At 50.4% G+C, this 16,875-nt stretch overlaps 2 protein-coding genes across 9 annotated transcripts in view; one reads left to right on the top strand and one right to left on the bottom strand.

Moving 5' to 3' along the window:
* The window catches only part of KLHL21 (kelch like family member 21), a 32,458-nt gene extending 23,703 nt beyond the window's left edge, over positions 1-8,755 (top strand). Inside the window, exons 4-5 of one of the 3 annotated variants that reach the window (XM_060201363.1) lie at positions 1,510-1,836; positions 8,620-8,755. In XM_060201363.1, the coding sequence (XP_060057346.1) occupies positions 1,510-1,803 (294 nt within the window). In that variant the 3' untranslated portion in view covers positions 1,804-1,836; positions 8,620-8,755. Of the gene's footprint in view, positions 1-1,509; positions 4,079-8,619 lie in introns of those variants that run through there. The other 2 variants (XM_060201364.1, XM_007532748.3) reach the window with 2 other exon arrangements.
* Positions 6,651-16,676, bottom strand: ZBTB48 (zinc finger and BTB domain containing 48). Of its 6 annotated transcripts, none has more exons than XM_016192404.2 (11): positions 16,550-16,676; positions 15,240-15,940; positions 14,492-14,733; positions 10,026-10,137; positions 9,388-9,480; positions 9,012-9,098; positions 8,747-8,901; positions 8,194-8,330; positions 7,956-8,120; positions 7,115-7,203; positions 6,651-7,013 (listed from the first exon to the last, which is right to left on the bottom strand). In XM_016192404.2, the coding sequence occupies exons 2-11, from the start codon at positions 15,927-15,929 to the stop codon at positions 6,717-6,719; spliced, it is 2,067 nt and encodes a 688-aa protein (XP_016047890.1). In that variant the 5' UTR covers positions 15,930-15,940; positions 16,550-16,676; the 3' UTR covers positions 6,651-6,716. The 6 variants fall into 6 exon arrangements, with proteins under 6 accessions (XP_016047890.1, XP_060057341.1, XP_060057340.1 ...); XM_060201358.1 differs by having other exon boundaries at positions 15,240-15,936; positions 16,550-16,673; XM_060201357.1 differs by having other exon boundaries at positions 16,488-16,657.
* Between the last annotated feature and the right edge of the window lie 199 nt (positions 16,677-16,875).

The following is a 16,875-nucleotide window of genomic DNA, read 5'->3' as shown; positions in this document are numbered from 1 at the left end:
GTAACTCCCCTGCAGGTGGGGAGCTGGGGGCTCGAACTGATATCCCTATGCTGGTCCTTGAGCTTTGCACCATGTGCATTTAACCCGCTGCACTACCACCTGACCACCTGTATTTTTTTTACTGGAGCACTGCTCAGTTCTGGCTTATGGTGGTGCAGGGAACTGAACCTGGGACTTAAGAGCCTCAGGAATGAGAGTTTTTTACATAACCATTATGCTATCTACCCCCATCCGCATGAGAGTCTCTATGTATAACCACTATGCTCTCTACTCCTGTCTTTTCATTATTGTTATTATTTATTTATTTATTTATTTATTTTACCAGAGCACTGCTAAATTCAATCTGGGAGTTGAAGTTGGGCCTTCAATCTGGGGATTGAATCTAAGACTTTGGAGTGTTAGGCTCAAATATGCTTCTTAGGAATATGCTATTCCTGTCTGGGATTCTGTTATTCTTTTTAACTTAATTTAGATAGAACAGAGAGAAATTGAGAGAAGGGGTTATGAGAGAGAGGGAAAGAAACAGAGACACTTACAGCACAGCTTTACTACATGTGAAGCTTCACCCCTTCAAGGGAGAACCAGAGACTTGAATCCAAGTCCTTGTGCAAGGTAGTGCACTCAATTGGGACCTGGCCCTGGATTCTTTTTTTTTTTTTCTTTTTAAAAATATTTATTTATTCTCTCTTGTTGCCCTTGTTGTTTTATTGTTGTAGTTATTTTTTTTATTGTTGTAGTTGTTGTTATTGATGTTGTTGTTGTTAGATAGGACAGAGAGAAATGGAGAGAGGAGGGGAAGACAGAGAGGGAGAGAGAGACACCTGCAGACCTGCTTCACCGCTTGTGGAGCTGGGGGCTTGAACCAGGATCCTCATGCCGCTCCTTGTGCTTTGCACTATGTGTGCTTAACCCACTGCGCTACTGCCCGACTCCCTCTTTTTCCTTTTTATTGACACCAGGGTTATCTCTGGGGCTTGATGCCAGCATAACAAATCTGCTGCTCCAGGTAGCCATTTTTTCTTTTTTTTTTTCTCTTTTTCCCCCTTTCTATTTCATTTTGATAGGAGAGAAACAGGAGAGGTAGAGGGGGAGAGAGAGAAAAAGATACCTGCAGACCTGCTTTACCACTCATGAAGCATCCCCCAGCTGGTAGGGAGAAGGGGGCTTGAACCCAGGTCCTTGTGCAAGGTAATGTTTGCATTTAACCAGGTGTATCACCACCTGGCCCCCCGGATTCTGTTTCTTTAGCTGGGATATTGGAAGAGTGTTGCTTCATCACTGCCCTGCTGCCTGCTGGTCAATATACAGAGGATGGATGACTCCACACACTGTTTTCAGGAAGTGCAGTAGCAGCTCCTTGTGGGACTGGGGGGTAAGGGAGGGTGGGACTTACACCTGAAGGTTCTAGAGTACCTCTGCAGATTGGTTAGACAGGCTAGAGCCTCAGCAGCTGTCCTAACCCCCCTCCCTGCCCATCTTCACCATCCTGTCCATCCCTTTGGCCCACAGGTACACGTAGGGGGCAGCCTGGCTGTCCTCGGAGGGAAGCTGTATGTCTCTGGAGGATATGACAACACCTTTGAACTCTCTGACGTGGTGGAGGCTTATGACCCAGAGACTCGGGCTTGGAGTGTGGTGGGCCGGCTCCCAGAGCCTACCTTCTGGCATGGCAGCGTCAGCATCTTCCGCCAGTTCATGCCTCAAACACTCTCAGGTGGACGTGGCTTTGAACTAGACAGTGGCAGCAGTGAATTGGATCCCGGCCGGCCCCGGGTCCCACAGAACCCCAACGAGTTGCACTAGCCCTTGCCTGGCCCTGGCAGGGCCTTGGTGCAGGTAACTGGCACCTGGGGGGAGCAGTGAGCCCCTTGCTTTGTGAATGAGGATGAGTCATCCTCCAGATCATGACAGTTGATCCAGCCCTGAGGGTTCTGTTCATTTAGAGCCTGTGCCACAACTGGAGTTTTGGCTGGAGCCAAAACTGTGAAGGTCCCTCCCCGGGTCCAAGAAGAGCTGCCTCCCTGCTGGCGTGTGCGTTTATGGTTCTAGCAGGTCACTCCTAACCTGCAGGCCCTCGGGTGACTCATACAGAGTGCACCTTCCTGCTCAGCCTGCCTTCCTATGGGCCCTGTCTACCCTCAAGCGTCAGGGAGTAGGAATTATGGCTGCAGCAGCCCCAACTCTATGGCCAGTGCTGGATATCCCAGCAGTTAGTGCCCCAGGTAGTGGGGGTCTCCCTTGCCCCTTACCCTTGCCAGGATCTCACCAGAACAGAGTTTGTTTGGTTTTCCTTTGCCAGAGCTTTGTGGAGTAGAGTCCTTAGGCCCCTCACAAGTCTGGGACCCTCCAGAAGGGTAGGAGGAGCTCCTGGAAACCCCTTTAGCCCCTAGAGGCTCTGGCTTCTTTCAGAGGTGGGATTGATTGTGGTGGATTGAGTGATCTTGTTCCCTCTGGGTCCCCAAAGTAGCCATTACTTGAGTTTGCCCCTCTTCCCTGCCACAGTAGAAGGTGTTTCCTCACTAGATCAATTGAAACAATGTTTGTGGCCTTTGTTTTCCTGAGATGCCTGACTATGAGACAGCCCAGCTTTTCTCCTGTCTGTTCCCAGGAGCCCTGGGGGTCTTTTCAGCATGGTGGACTGACGCCCTCTTGCTCTCAGACTCCTGCTGGAGCAGCCACAGTTCACAGCCAGCCCTTCCCACCCTTTTAAGGTCCTTACTCATCTGGTTACTACTGTGCACCAGGGCAGCCCCTTGCCAGGCACCTTTGCCCAAGTGGGTACTTAGCAGTCTGCCCTTTTGGGGTGGTCTTGGGCCATATCTCTCCTAAGTCTCCTGCATGAGCCAACTGGCCTGTCCCTCACTTCCCATTGAAGCAGTCCTACATGCCCCCTCTTCACAGCCCTCACTTTGTTTCCCAGGTGTCTGCCCTGTAGGCCAGGCCTCCGAGAGGTGGTTTGCTCTGTGGGGTGATCATCATCATGGGTTCCTCTGAAGCTAGGGGTAGCTCCTCAAGCACTTGTCTCACCTCAGCCAAGGGGTCAGCGGGGTGAGGCTGATAGGCCTGATATGTCTGGGACCCATCTCTGCCTGAGAGACTTTCTGCCTGATTGATGTGGAAGCACACCACATGCTTGATGTGCTGGTTGCTATTACTGGTTACCTGGGACCTCCCTAGGGAAGGACATAGACCTCTTATCTTGTGGGAAAGACTACTGGTGCCCTTCCTTCAGACGTCTGAGCCTTTCAGACAGGGTGACTACAGCTAGGTCAAGGTCAAGAGTATCATATAAAGACTTTTGTTAGGACAGAGCCTACAAATACTGCTTTTCTTACCAAACCTGCCTTTACTGCTACACTAGTGGTCAAGGTCAGAGTGGAGGGCCAGAGCTAGGCTGGCTCCCAGGTGCCACCCTGGGGCTCTGACTTTTGTCAACCTTCCCTGTGTAGGATCATGTCCTAGGTTCCTACTCTTTCTCCTTCTTGGGGGGACTTCATCCTAACTGACCACACTGGTAGACATGGGCCTGGGGTAGGGGGTGGGGCTATGCCTCCTTTTCAGTGTTCACATTCTAGGACTCCTGGAGTACCCGCTACCCTGACTTTTGTTTAAGGCCATGGACAAGATGGGGATGTGGAAGCAGCAGGTCCTTCCAGCTGAAGGTTCAGGACATATGCATACCTATCCCCACCCACAGCCCTGCTTCCCTGGGCATGGGTTCTAGGCTGTGAAGCTCCCTTCCCCTTCAAATGTCTGTACACTGACTTGGAAAGAGGCCAAGTTTGACTGGGCTAGCTGGATCTTCATAACTATCAGTCTACAGGCCAACTTAAGTTATGAAAATGTAGTGGTTGGTATTTAATGTGGATCTATAAAGCATTCTATATTTATATGACTTCAGAGACTCCTATGTACTTGAGGGCACCTTCCCTCCCATGTCCAGCATCCAGCTCCAGCCCCAGAATGTGGGTTAGACTTGCATATTTATTTGTCTGTTCTATAGGCTTCCATGTCCAGGATCCTTGTAAAGTTTTAGGATGCCTTAGGTACACTTTTTGAAATAAAAATATTTCCTATAGATCTTAGGTCATTGCCGTTTTTCTGGGAACTCTTAGGGCTGAGGCTAAATGTACAAATCAAGGGAGCAGAGAAGTCAGCGTGCTCTGAGTCACCCCTATGCAGTATATCCTGGACTGGGGCAGAGCTTAGAGCACCCAGGGTTCATGTGAACAACCCTAGGAACAGCCTCTCAGGACTTGTCTCAGGGTCATTTATAAGGTATGACGTATCAGAGGCCGAGCCCAAGCCGGGGAACTAAGTTCCCCATTACTACTGCCCAGGGTTGGTTTTGATCCAGTTTCCACCCACTGTGGCACACTGCCCTTGGTCTAGGCTGGAAAGATCTCATAATAGTTACACAAAAACTATCATACCTGAGGCACCAAAGGTCCCAACTTCAAACCCCATACCACAAGTCAGAGCTAAGCAGTTCTCTGGCTAAAATATTTAAAAATTAAATGGCCCAAGACTTGGTACACAAGATATTAGACTTGGTAGACAAGATATTAGACTCTCAAACATCAGGTCCCTGTCATTACATGTGCCATAGTGATGGCCTAGTTGTCTCTCCTTTCTCATTAATGTTTTTAAATAAAAAATTGTTAACAGATGGTCTGGGAGGTGGTGCAGTGGTTAAAGCATTAGGGTCTTTTTTTTTTTTTTTTTTTTAACCAGAGCACACTGCTCAGCTCTGGCTCATGGTGGTATGGGGGGGTTGAACCTGAGACCTTATAGCCTCAGGCATGAAAGTCTGTTGCGTAACCATTATGCTATCTACCCCTGCCCAAACCATTGGGTTTTCAACCATGAGGCCCCAAATTCAAATCCCCAGCAGCACAAGTATTAGAGTGATGTCTGTTTCTTTCTCCTGTCTTTCTCAGGAATAAATTCTTAAAAAAAGAAAAAGAAAAATTGGTTAAGTGCATGTGTGAAGCGCAAGGACCAGTGTAAGGATACTGGTTCGAGCCCCCGGCTCCCCACCTGCAGGGGAGTTGTTTCACAGGCAGTGAAGCAGGTCTGTAGGTGTCTATCTTTCTCTCCCCCTGTCTCCCCTCCTCTCTCCATTTCTCTGTCCTATCCAACAACAGCAACAACAACAATAATAAGCATAATGATAAAACAGCAAGGGCAACAAACGGGGAAAAATGGTCTCCAGGAGCAGTTGATTTGTGGTGTAGGCACTGAGCCCCAGCATAACTCTGGAGGCAAAAAAGAAAAAAGAAATCTGGCGGGGGTAGATAGCATAATGGTTATGCAAACAGACTGTCATGCCTGAAACTCCGAAGTCACAGGTTCAATCCCCCACACCACCATAAGCCAGAGCTGATCAGTGCTCTGGTAAAAAAAAAAAAGGGGGGGGGGCAGGTGGTGGCAAACATAGTTGAGTGCACATTAATAATGCGAGGACCTGGGTTCAAGCCCCCATCCCGAAGGGAGAAACATCACAAGCAGTGAAGCAGTGCTATATGTGTCTTATCTATTACCCCTCCCCTCAGTTTCTCTGTCTTATCAAAAGAAAAGGTGGAGGAAACTGCATAATGGTTATACAAAGACATCCATGCCTGAGGCTTCAAGGTCCCAAATTCAATCCCCTGGTACCACCATGAGCCAAAGATGAGCAGTGCTCTAGTCAAAATAAAAATTAAAAAAAAAAAAAAGCCATCAGGAGCAAAAGATTCATAGTACAGATACTGAGCCCCGGTGATAATCCTGTGGCAATTAAGAAAATAAAAAAAGATGCAGTCTGCCTCCAGCAGATCCCATGCACTTTTTTTTTAAAATTTTATCTTTATTGGATCGAGTCAGCCAGAAATCAAGGGGGAAAGGGGTGGTAGAGAAGGAGAGACAGAGAGACAGCTATAACATGGCTTCACCACTTGGCAAAGCTTTCTCCCTGCAGGTGGGGACCAGCGAATCAAACCCTAGTCCTTACACATTGTAGCATGTGCACTCAACCAGTTGCGCCACCACCCAACCCTATTTTTTTCTTAACTTTGATAGGACAGAGAAAGGAGTGCAAGATAGTAGAGAGACCTGCAGCACTACTTCACCACTTGTGACATCCCCTCAACCCCATCCCACAGATGGGGACCAGGGGCTTGAACCTAGGTCCTTAAGCATGGTAAGATGTGCCACTGCCCAGGACTTGCAAATCATGCTCTGCCATTGTACCATCTCCTAGGCTGCACTGTCTGGCCTTGCCTGTACCCCACCCAGGCCTGCTATACAGACAAACCAAGCAAGGGCCTCCAGAGGGAAAGGCCCTGTCTGGATTGAGGACTCTTAGTTCCTAGGCCCCCAGATGTACTAGCTGCACAGTAACTGGGTCCAAATCTTGACTGGAACAAACAAGGGCATAATGGGCCTTGGCCACTATTCTAACTCCAGAGGTTTTGTGATCAATTCCACTCCATTAACTGGGTCACCACTATAAAATAGGAACATTCTGTTGTACCACATCTCAAGATCTCCCGACAAGGTAGGGAAACTGATGGCTAAACCAGGGACACAGGACTAGGCAGGGTAGTGTTTCTTCATGGGGACACATGAACACCCAGGTCACTGGGAAACAGAGCACTGGACCAGCTCCGTCAAGTCTCAAGGGGTTTATTAGGGACTGGGACCACATGTGTCAGAGGAAGCTAGGAGATGGGGAGTTATGTGTCACAGTCCTCAGGGACGGCATCCGTGATGATGAGGGGTGGCTCCATGACACCAGGGCTCGAGAAGCTCTCCTCTGCACACAGCCTTTGGCCAGGGAGCTGGGAAGCCAGGCCACCTTGAGTCAGGGACTCCACGATGACCTCTGCAGAGCCCACCTCCAGCTCTGCAGGTGGCTGCAGCGCCACCACTACCACCTTTTCATCCTCGATGACCAGGTTCCGGAGCTTTCGCTGCCGTGGGTTGTAGTTCTCTACTCGGTCATGGATTTCCATGTGCCTCCGAAGGTGAGCCTAGGTGGGGATGAGCACTCAGAGCTGGGCTAGGGACAAAGGGCAAGGGAGTGGTCAGGTGCCTTTGAGGGTGGGGGAGCATGACCGAGGCCTGAGCCTACCTGGCGGGTGAACTTGTAGCCACACTCGGTACACTCAAACTTCCTCACCCCTTTGTGCCGCCTGACGTGCACACGTAGCTGCTCCACCGCTGAGAAGGGAAGGGGCCCAAGCATTAGCAGAGGTTGAAGGGGGGAGGATTGTGCCCTGAGACGACAGGTGTGGGTCTATAGGGGAACCACTGTAGGAAGGGATAGAGGTGGCCAAGCACCTGATGATTTGCAACTGCTATACGGACCAGGCCAGCCTCTACAGTGCCACCCCAAGGTGACTCCTGCACAAGATTGGAAGCAGCTCCTTTGTCTCTTAGTAGCTGTGCTGTAGGGATGGGGTTCCCCCAATACTCCACCACTGCTGTGTCACTTTTTCTTTTTTTGCCTCCAGGGATATTGCTGGGGCTTGGTGCCTGCACCATGCCTCCACTGCTCCTGGAGACCATTTTTTCCCCTTTTGTTGCCCTAGTTGTTTTATCATTGTTGTGGTTATTATTGTTGTTGTTGCTGTTGTTGGATAGGACGGAGAGAGGAGGGGAGACAGGGGGAGAGAAAGATACCTGCAGACCTGCTTCACCACCTGTGAAGCATCTCCCCTGCAGGTGGGGAGCCAGGGGCTCAAACTGGGATCCTTACACCGGTCCTTGTGCTTTGTGCCACGTGTGCTTAACCCGCTGCGCTACCACCCTACTCCCCCCTTTTTTAACATGCAATTTGTTTATTGTTTTTTAAACAATCTATAATTGTTTTCTGCTGTATTACTTCTATCCCTTCTCCAGACCTAGACCCTCTAGCTTTGGTTAGCAGCAAGTGCAAACAACCCAGCCCTCTGGCACCCCCCCCCAGGTACCTTTAAAGGTCTTCCCGCAGATCTGGCAGAAGTGGGGTCTGCCCTCCTGGTGGCGGCTGGCCACATGTCGCAACAGGGGCCCCTTCTCTGTGAAGCGCTGCTCACAGAACTCACAGCTGAAAGGCCTCTCGCCTGTGTGGGTACGGTTGTGCTTGTCCAGGCTGGCTGTAGGATGAGATGAGGGCTCAGCTGCAAGGCCTTGCCAGCCTGAGATGGGGTGGGCATGGGCCTGTCTCACCTTGGGTACGGAAAGTTTTGCCACAGAGGTGACACTGGAAGGGCTTCTCGCCTGTGTGTGTGCGCAGATGCATGTTGAGATTGGCCTTCTGGGTAAAGGCATGGCTGCAGAACTCACAGACATATGGCCTTTCATTCCTGTCCAGGTGGGGGACACAGGTAGAGGTCAGCACTGAGGGAAGTGGCCCCTTCACTCTGCTATGTCACATCTGGCTCTGGAGTCAAGGAAACAGGCAAGGCCGAAATAAGCCTGCCTGAGTCACAGGAAGGGCCCAGGCTGCAGCCAGCTGTGTGGTGAAAGGAGAGTGGGGACAGGGATGGGACTTCATCTTGGGAACCACAGGAAAGTAAGCATCTGTCATGGAGGTATAGAGCCTCATCTGAGCTTCATGCTCAAGTCTTCCAATCTGGTTTGTTCTTTCCCTAGGTGCCCTCACCCAGAAAGGTGGATGCTACTGTCTCCATGAGTATCAGCAAACCCTGCCTCCCCAGCCCACTCGTGGCCCTAGGCTCTAGCAGCAGGCACAGATCCTAAGAGATAAAGACCATCCCACCTGTGCTTGGCCTTGATATGCATCTGCAGCCCATTTCGGCTTGAGGCCCGGTGCCCACACTCCTCACACACAAAGAGCTTCTCCCCACGGTGCTTGAAGGCTTCATGTAGCTGCAGTTCAGTTCGGGACAGGAAGCATTTGGCACAGGTGGGACACTGCAGGACAGAGGGAATGGAGTAGGGTTAGGGCAGGGCTGCCCTAGGAGTCCTACAGACTCCAGCATGAGAACACTTCAGCTCAGCCCTTTCTATGGTTTGGCACTTACGGCATGGGGCTTAGGGGCTCCATGCAGCTTGATCATGTGGCTCTGCAAATCCTTCTTCTGCATGAATTGCTGGGAGCAGGAGGAACACTGCAAAACAGACACACAATCACTTCAGAGGCAGCCTGCACCGCCTGGGACCTGCCTGAGATGCTCAGAGACTCCTTAGTCTGGTGAACAGGACACATTAAAAAGCCCCCAGTAAAAGGCGAAAGATTTATGCGATCTGAAGAGAAACCAGAGTATAAAAAAAAAAAAAAAAGCCCCCAGTGCCAGAACCATAGGAATGGGGGCCCTAGACAGGCAGGGAAGGCTGGCAATAAGGTAGCACTGAACACCACCCCATGTAAAAGGATCACTGGGACAGACCAAACCAAACCTTGTAGGGCATCTCCCCTGTGTGGGACACCATGTGCAGTCGCAGCTCCATCCTCCGGCGGAAGGTCTCCTGGCACACGGAGCATGTGAAGACCTGGCAGTGTGAGGGGCAAGCAGGGCTGGCATCAGGGCAGGGCCTCTACCTGCGATGGCAGTCTCTGCCAGGGCTTCCACTGGCTGCAGGAAGGACTCTGCCCAAGGGAAGGGTGCTAGGGTGGGAGAGGGCAACAGCAACCTGCCTGCCCTGTCCATGTCCACTGATGAGTCCTTCTGCAATCCCACCAAGCCAGCTCAAGACAGGATCCTGACCCAGAGACAAGACTCCCAGGGCAAGATGGAGTTAGGTACCCCCACCACATGGGCAGACAAGTGGGATGTTGGGAAGTTGACAGGCAGCCCTTCTCAGCAGCCATCCTCCACCAAAGCAACCCTTTCAAAGCCCTAGAACTCAAGTGGCAAATCCAAAATGCCTCCTGGACTTGCCTCTTCTGCCTTTGGGACCTGTGTCCCCATCCTGTACTGTCAGGGAGTAGACTTTACGGCATCCCATAACCCTACAGCTCTCTTGAGTTTACTGTCCCATCCAAGACAGTCTCCTGGGGGTCCCTGCCCACAAGACCTTGGGCAGCCCATAAGTACCTGCTCTGAGCGGTTCACACAATTCCGGGCTTCATGCTCCAAGAGGTTCTCCTTCCGAAAGTAACACTTTCCACACTTGGGACATTCAAAGGGTTTCTCCCCTGTGTGTTTCCTGCCAGGAGAAGCCACAGCAGGTGTTGGAGTTGAGTAAGACATACCATCTCTTTGTTCACCCAGGGCCCCTTACCACCAGGGTCATGTGGCACAGCAAAGACAGGAAAACTCCCAAGGCCAAACTCAGCAGTTATTAGGTTGCTGGAAAATTCACGATGTAGTTTTGCACAGAAAAACAGGAAGATGTATCATGATTTTTTCCAACAACCCGATAAAGTCCTCCTCCCACAAGGACATGGCAAGGGAGAGTGCTGACTGGGGCAGAAGCTCTGTGCCAGGACCCTCACCTTTGCCCACTGCCACACAGAGGCTCAGCTGTTGATTATCTCTCCAAAGGCAGAGACAGTTCTTGAGTACCAATTCCCAGGTACTAGAGAGTCTGCCCAGGAGTTCTATGGGCTTTCCCTTCAACACCAAAGCAAGAATCTGGCCATATGCTTCTCCACCCCCACTCCCCAATGCTGCCCTGCTGCCCTCTAGTCTGAGCTTGCTACTTGCTCTCCCACCTGGCCCCCCAACAGGTTTAAGCTCTGGGAACCAGAGGTCTAAATATAAGTCAACTCTCAACATCTCTAGCTTCCAACCTTCCACACATTCACTCTGAGAAAAGCTCCGGATGAGGTTGGCCTTTCGAATCTCACTCCCAGGTCTTTGCTACTGTCCAGCTGCTGCCCCCACCCTAGCAGGGCCTCCCTTCTGCTCTTCTCTCAGACCAGTCATCTACTCAAGGAAGTTCCTCCCATTCCCTAGTCTGCTGGCATCTCACCTCAGGAAGCCTAGGCCGAATAACCTCTTGGAAAACTGCATCCTGACCCCATCTTACACTACTCAACCCTTTGGTGCTCCACTCCCTGCCTCTCCCCCTGTGAAGTTAACATAGTTCTCTATGCATGGTCTGCTCCACCCTGCTAGAAGACAAGCGCCACAAAGTCTGGCTGTTTTGCTCCCTACTATATCCTGAGCGCCCAAGCCTTGTCAGCTGACAGACAGCTCCTTGAACAAATAAACCTATGAACCTTGACCTCAGCCCTTGTGCAGCAGACATCTCTTTCTCTAATTCCTTTACAACTACAGCAGCTGGCCTACTCTCCATCCCAGTGACTTCAGGAAGCTGTCATCCCTCCCAGTTCTCAAAGCCAGTACAGTCCAGCGTAGGAATGGGGATGGTATCTGCACCTGTGGCACAGGGAATGTCTGTCTATGTAATACAGCCCCCCCATCCCCACCACATCTCATGCTCTCACACTGAGCCTTTCCCAGATTCAGAGGCAGTGGTAGCTGTCTCAAAGCAAGGGGAACAAACAGGTTTCACCCCCCAGCTCCCACTCCAGTTGATTGTTATGACAACCCAGCTATCTCACTTAGAAAATGTTTGGGGTAGATAGCATAATGGTGATGCAAAGGACTCTCATGCCTGAGGCTCCAAAGTCCCAGGTTCAATCCCTCTCATCACCACCACCATAAACCAGAGCTGAGCAGTGCTCTGGTTTAAAGGGGCTGGTGGTGGTGGCAGTCAGTAGCGCAGCGGGTTAAGTGCACACGGAGCGAAGTGCAAGGACCAGTTTAAGGATCCCAGTTCAGGGGGGTTGCCTCACAAGCAGTGAAGCAGGTCTGCAGGTGTCTTCCTCTCCCCACCTATCTCTATCTTCCCCACCTCTCTCAATTTCTCTGTCCTATCCAACAACAACAGTAATGGCAACAAGAACAAGGGCAACAAAATGGAAAAAATGACCTCCAGGAGCAGTGGATTTGTAGTGCAGGCACCGAGCCCCAGCAAACCCTGGAGGCAAAAAAGAAAAAAAGTTTGTATGGCCAGGTCAATGGCACAGAGGTCAGCAAAGATGAGGTCCTAAATTCAATTCCCAGCAGTGCATAGACCAGAGTAATGCTTTGGTTTTCTTTCTCTGGTAAATAAATACATCTTTAAAAAAAGAAAACTAAACAAACAAATAAAAAAAAAACCCTACTTATTAGAGTATGTGTAGCCCTCAGTCCCCACCAGCAGGGGAAAAGCTTCACAAGTGGTGGAGCAGGACTGCAGGTGTCTCTCTCTCTCTCTTCCTCTTTATCTCTTCTTCCTTTCTCAATTTCTCTTTCTCTATCCAATAATAAATAAAGATATATATATTTTAAAATATTTTTTGTATTTATTCCCTTTTGTTACCCTTGTTTTTTCTTTTTTATTGTTGTAGTTATTGCTGTTGTTACTGATGTCGTTGTTGTTGGATAGGACAGAGAGAAATGGAGAGAGGAGGGGAAGACAGAGAAGGGGAGAGAAAGATAGACACCTGCAGACCTACTTCACCGCCTGTGAAGCAACTCCCCTGCAGGTGGGGAGCTAGAGGCTTGAACTGGTATCCTTCTGTTGGTCCTTGTGCTTTGTACCACATGCACTTAACCTGCTGCACTACCACCCGACTCCCAAGATATTTTTTTTAAAAAGGATAAAAATAATAAAATGGCACACGTGGTCCTATCCAATGACAGCAACAACAATAATAATAACCACACAATAAAAAACAACAAGGGCAACAAACGGGGAAAAAAATGGTCTCCAGGAGCAGTGGATTCATGGTGCAGGCACCGAGCCCTGGCAATAACCCTGGAGGCAAATAATAATAATAATAAAATGACAATATGTGTGGTCCAACCTGATTTGGCACTGTGGTAGACTAGTGATGTCTTAAGCTAGGGTATGGCAGGCCTACAGAGTGTGTCACTGGGGGTCGGGTGGCGGTGCACTGGGTTAAACACACATAATACAAAGCCCAAGGACCCACACAATAATTCCACTTCAAGCCCCTGGCTCCCCATCTGCAGAGGGTTGCTTCACAAGCAGTGAGGCAGGTCTGCAGGTGTCTCTCTACCTCACTTCTCTCTGTCGTATCCAATAAAAATGAAAAATGGCCATCAGGAGCAATGGATTCATAGTGCAGGCACCAAGCCCCAGTGATAACTGTGGAGGTGAAAAAAAAAAGTGTCACTTAACTGCCAGCTCTGATGGCCTCGCAGAGACTGGACTAGCACTGTCAAAGGAAACTCTACAATGATGGAAACATTCTGTGCCTATTCTGCCCTACTAGCAGCCAAAGGTCATGTATAACTATTGAGTGCATATGTTCAGTGCAGCAGAGGGATTGAACTGCTCTCACACAAACCCCTTTTAAGTTAAAATAGCGGGCTGGCAAAATAGCTCAACAGGCAGTAACCCAGGTTCAAGCCTGGTTCCCCACTACAATAGTGGCAGCTTTAATAGGGTGGCTGTCCATTTTCCCTTCTACCTCTATCTGAAAAAGTCAGCTTGGGCAACATGGTAGGTGGCACGGTGGATAAGGTGGTGGACTCTCAGGTATGAAGTCCCAAGTTGGAGCCCCAGCATCGCATATGCCAGAGTGATGCTCTGATTCCCTCTCCCTTGATTCTCTCTCTCTCTCTCTCTCATACATGAATCAATCTTAAAAATAAGAAAAAAGGGAGTTGGGTGGTAGTGCAGCGGGTTAAGCACAGGTGGTGCAAAGCACAAGGACTAGCGGAAGGAACCTGGTTTGAGCCCCCGGCTCCCCACCTGCAGGGGAGTCACTTCACAAGCAGTGAAACAGGTCTGCAGGTGTCTATCTTTCTCTCCCCCTCCTCTGTCTTCCTCTTCTCTCTTAATTTTCTCTGTCCTATCCAACAACAACAATAGCAATAATAAGAACAGCGATAAACAACAAAAGCAACACAAGGAAAAAAATAGCCTCCAGGAGCCATGGGTTAGTGCAGGCACCAGCTCCAGCAATAACCCTGGAGGTAAAAAAAAAAAAATTTAAAAGTCAGCTTGTAGCAGTGAAGCCACGGTAACAACAAAATAAAAGAATGTTAGTTAAAACTTGGTTAATTTATTGGCCTCTGCAGCTTTTCATGCTTTGCAGACACCCCAAAACTATTATTTCCCTCCGAAATAGAGGTACTATTAACCTCTAAAGATGGACATCTTGGAGCAAAGCCCATACTGCCAGATTTGAGAAATACCTAGGGTCAGGTGACAAGCACCAGTACAGTGTGACAAGCTTCTCTCAACCCCTGATCAGAAGCCAGCTGGAGGCCAAGGTCCACAGTGGGTGGAACCTGTTGACAAGGTGTCAACAAACTCACTGCAACCAAAGGGATCACAGTTAGAGGAGGAAGCAGTAGCCCAGCCCAGGGTCAGGTGAGGGATCTCACTCTGCTGCGGTCTCAAGCGAGATGTGCCCATACCCAGCACTACATGGGTCTGCAATGGAGCCCCAATTCTTCTGTGTGGAGAGCACAGGCCCCCTCCCCCAAGATGGGAACGCAGACAGGAAAAGAAAATAGAGAAACATGAGGTTTACCTGTTGTGGACTTTTAGGTAATATTTGCTGAGGAACTTTTTATGACATGTGGGGCATTCAACCGGCACCGATGTACCTTTTCTGTTCTCAGTGGGCTCAGCTGCTAGGGCATCTGCACTCAGAGCTGGCTCTGAAGCACAAGGCTGCCTGATTACATTTGATTTCCTCCGGGATGGCAGAGTCTCAGTCTCCGAAACATAGTCACCGTCCCCTTCGTCCTCCATTTGAACCACCACTTCCCACTAGAGCAGAAGATGCAGCAGGAGGGGGTGAGGTCACCCAATTAACCAGCAGGAATGTTGGGGACAGAGCTTCAAGGCAATGAGCTCCATCCAGCAACATCCCCAGGGCTCAACCCAGGCACCTCCACAGACAAGTGCCTTCATTCATCAATGACTACTCCCTTCAGTGCCCAAGGGCAGGCAATATCTGAATCTTGTATTTGGAGGGCAATGCCTCTATTTGTGGGGGAACTAAAGTTTGATAGGATTTCACTACCTAGGGAAACACCTGCCCACTCTAACCTAAGAACTGCCCATCACAAATGGCTGTGCTCATAGAAAGGTCAGCCTGAGGCTATTGGATGGAACTAGGGCATGACTGGCTTATGTATGGAGAAAGCTTGCTCCAAACTCATGGAACAGAGATTCTATCTTGAATCTAGATTATCTCAGAAAAGAGTTGTCTCTCGCCCCCCCCCCCCCCCCCCCCCGCCTCCCTGTTTCCAGCACCCTGGGCATAGTAGTACCTCATTATTACTGCCCTGCAGCTGGGCACCTTTAGCTTCAAAGGGCCTTGGAGGCATTTTGCAATCCTCAGACTCGTCTTCCTCTGGGGCACAAAGCTTCAGAGTCTGCTTGAGTTTCCCACGGAGGAAGGAGGGGCCCTCACTCTGAACAGGAAGACCAAGCTGTGGTCTCTGGGGGCTATGACTGACACAAAGCTCCTGATTCTGGGAGGCTTGGTCCAGAGTTCTGGAAGCTTCCTCTTCCTCCAAGCTTGCTGGTTCCTTGATGTGGCTGTTCACATTGTGGGTGGCAGGGTTTCCCAGCCCACTCTGGCCACCTGGTGCCTGCCCCAGGGAGCTTTTGGGTTTGAAGCTCTGGCACAACTCCACAGCTTCTGGCACTCGTAATTCCCTGGCTGCCAGGAGCACCTGATCCCGGTTCCCTGAGGTGAGAGCAAGGTGACCAGTGTAGAAAAAGTCCAACAGGAGGCCAAAGATCTCAGCGAAAATAGGGGGGAGGATGACATTGCCCCCAGAGCCATCCCCGTAGAGACTCTGAAAGAAATGACTGCAGCAAGCAAGAACGCTCCAGTGTGCTTTGAAAACCAGGCCCCCAACATCTAGAGTGGCGTCGCAGTACTGGCCCTTCTCTCGCTGCTTGTTGAGCTCCTGCAGAACCCGAACGCTGTGCTGGACAAAGGAGCCATCCATGTTCTGTCTGTCTGGAAGAGAAAAAAGCAGAAGTGACATCCTAGCTGGGCCCAGCTGAGTAAGTTAAGGGAGACTGCTGACTTTGATAAGAATAGGGAGATGAAAAAAATAAAGTAAGAAGAATGGGGAGATGAGAAATTATACCCATGTGTCAACAACTGTACTGTAAGCCATTAACTCCACCCCCATAAAATGATTTTTTAAAAGGGGGAGGAGGTGAACTCTATCTAGTCATATTGATCAGGAGGGTTTGTAGTAAGGTTCCAGAGTATCTGCTAACTCAGGATTGTAAGGGACCAAAAGCCTGCCAGGGAGCAAGTGTGGAGCTAGAGTGGGCAGAGAAGGGTGCAGATGAACTAGCAAAGGAGACTGGGGCATGTGACGGTATGGCAAGGGATGACATGGTGGGGTCAGGTCAAGGTCTTGAAAGAGTGCTGGCGGGAGAAGTCAAAGTTTGGGAAATCAGGCAGGGCTGACTGGGAGAAGCCTAGACAGATGAGTGGAGTCCATGCCGCGCCCACATTTCTTGAGCTGCCAGGCGGAAGCCGGCACGGTTACCCTCAAGTCAGTCGCCACGCTGGCTCGCAGCACCACTCTCCATCCCCCTTTGGTCCCCTCACCCGGGTAGCTCCTTCCGGTACCGGCCCCGTGGAGCCCGACCCCCGTCGCCTCCTTACGGACTAACTGCTTCAGCCGAAAATACCGGCCGAGCCTAGCGGACCGTCGCCGGACGTGACGTCAGGACGCGCCGATCCGGGCGAAGCGCCTGCTAGGCAAAGAACTTCCATTGAGGGGCGCGGGGGCGTGGTCATGTAGAAATAAGCCAATGGGGTGCATAGAAGGGGCGGAGTTCGGCCTGCCTCTAGTGGTTGCCTAGCAATGCCAAGTTGGGCGCTGATTCTTCACCCTGAGCTGGCAGAGTTCGGAAGTTTCAGCTGCTGTTAGC

The sequence above is a fragment of the Erinaceus europaeus genome, chromosome 11 (genome assembly GCF_950295315.1).
Source record: "Erinaceus europaeus chromosome 11, mEriEur2.1, whole genome shotgun sequence".
Classification (NCBI taxonomy): domain Eukaryota; kingdom Metazoa; phylum Chordata; class Mammalia; order Eulipotyphla; family Erinaceidae; genus Erinaceus; species Erinaceus europaeus.
Note: the sequence above shows the minus strand (reverse complement) of the source record. Positions and strands in the feature narration are given on the sequence as shown.

Excerpts from the sequence above, each read along its gene's own strand:
- ZBTB48 (XM_016192404.2), bottom strand. The coding sequence starts at position 15,929 with ATGGATGGCTCCTTTGTCCAGCACAGCGTTCGGGTTCTGCAGGAGCTC. Across the intron at positions 10,138-14,491 it reads TACCTAAAAGTCCACAACAG|GAAACACACAGGGGAGAAAC; the intron begins GTAAACCTCATG and ends TTCTCCTGGCAG. Across the intron at positions 8,121-8,193 it reads CAAAACTTTCCGTACCCAAG|CCAGCCTGGACAAGCACAAC; the intron begins GTGAGACAGGCC and ends CTCATCCTACAG.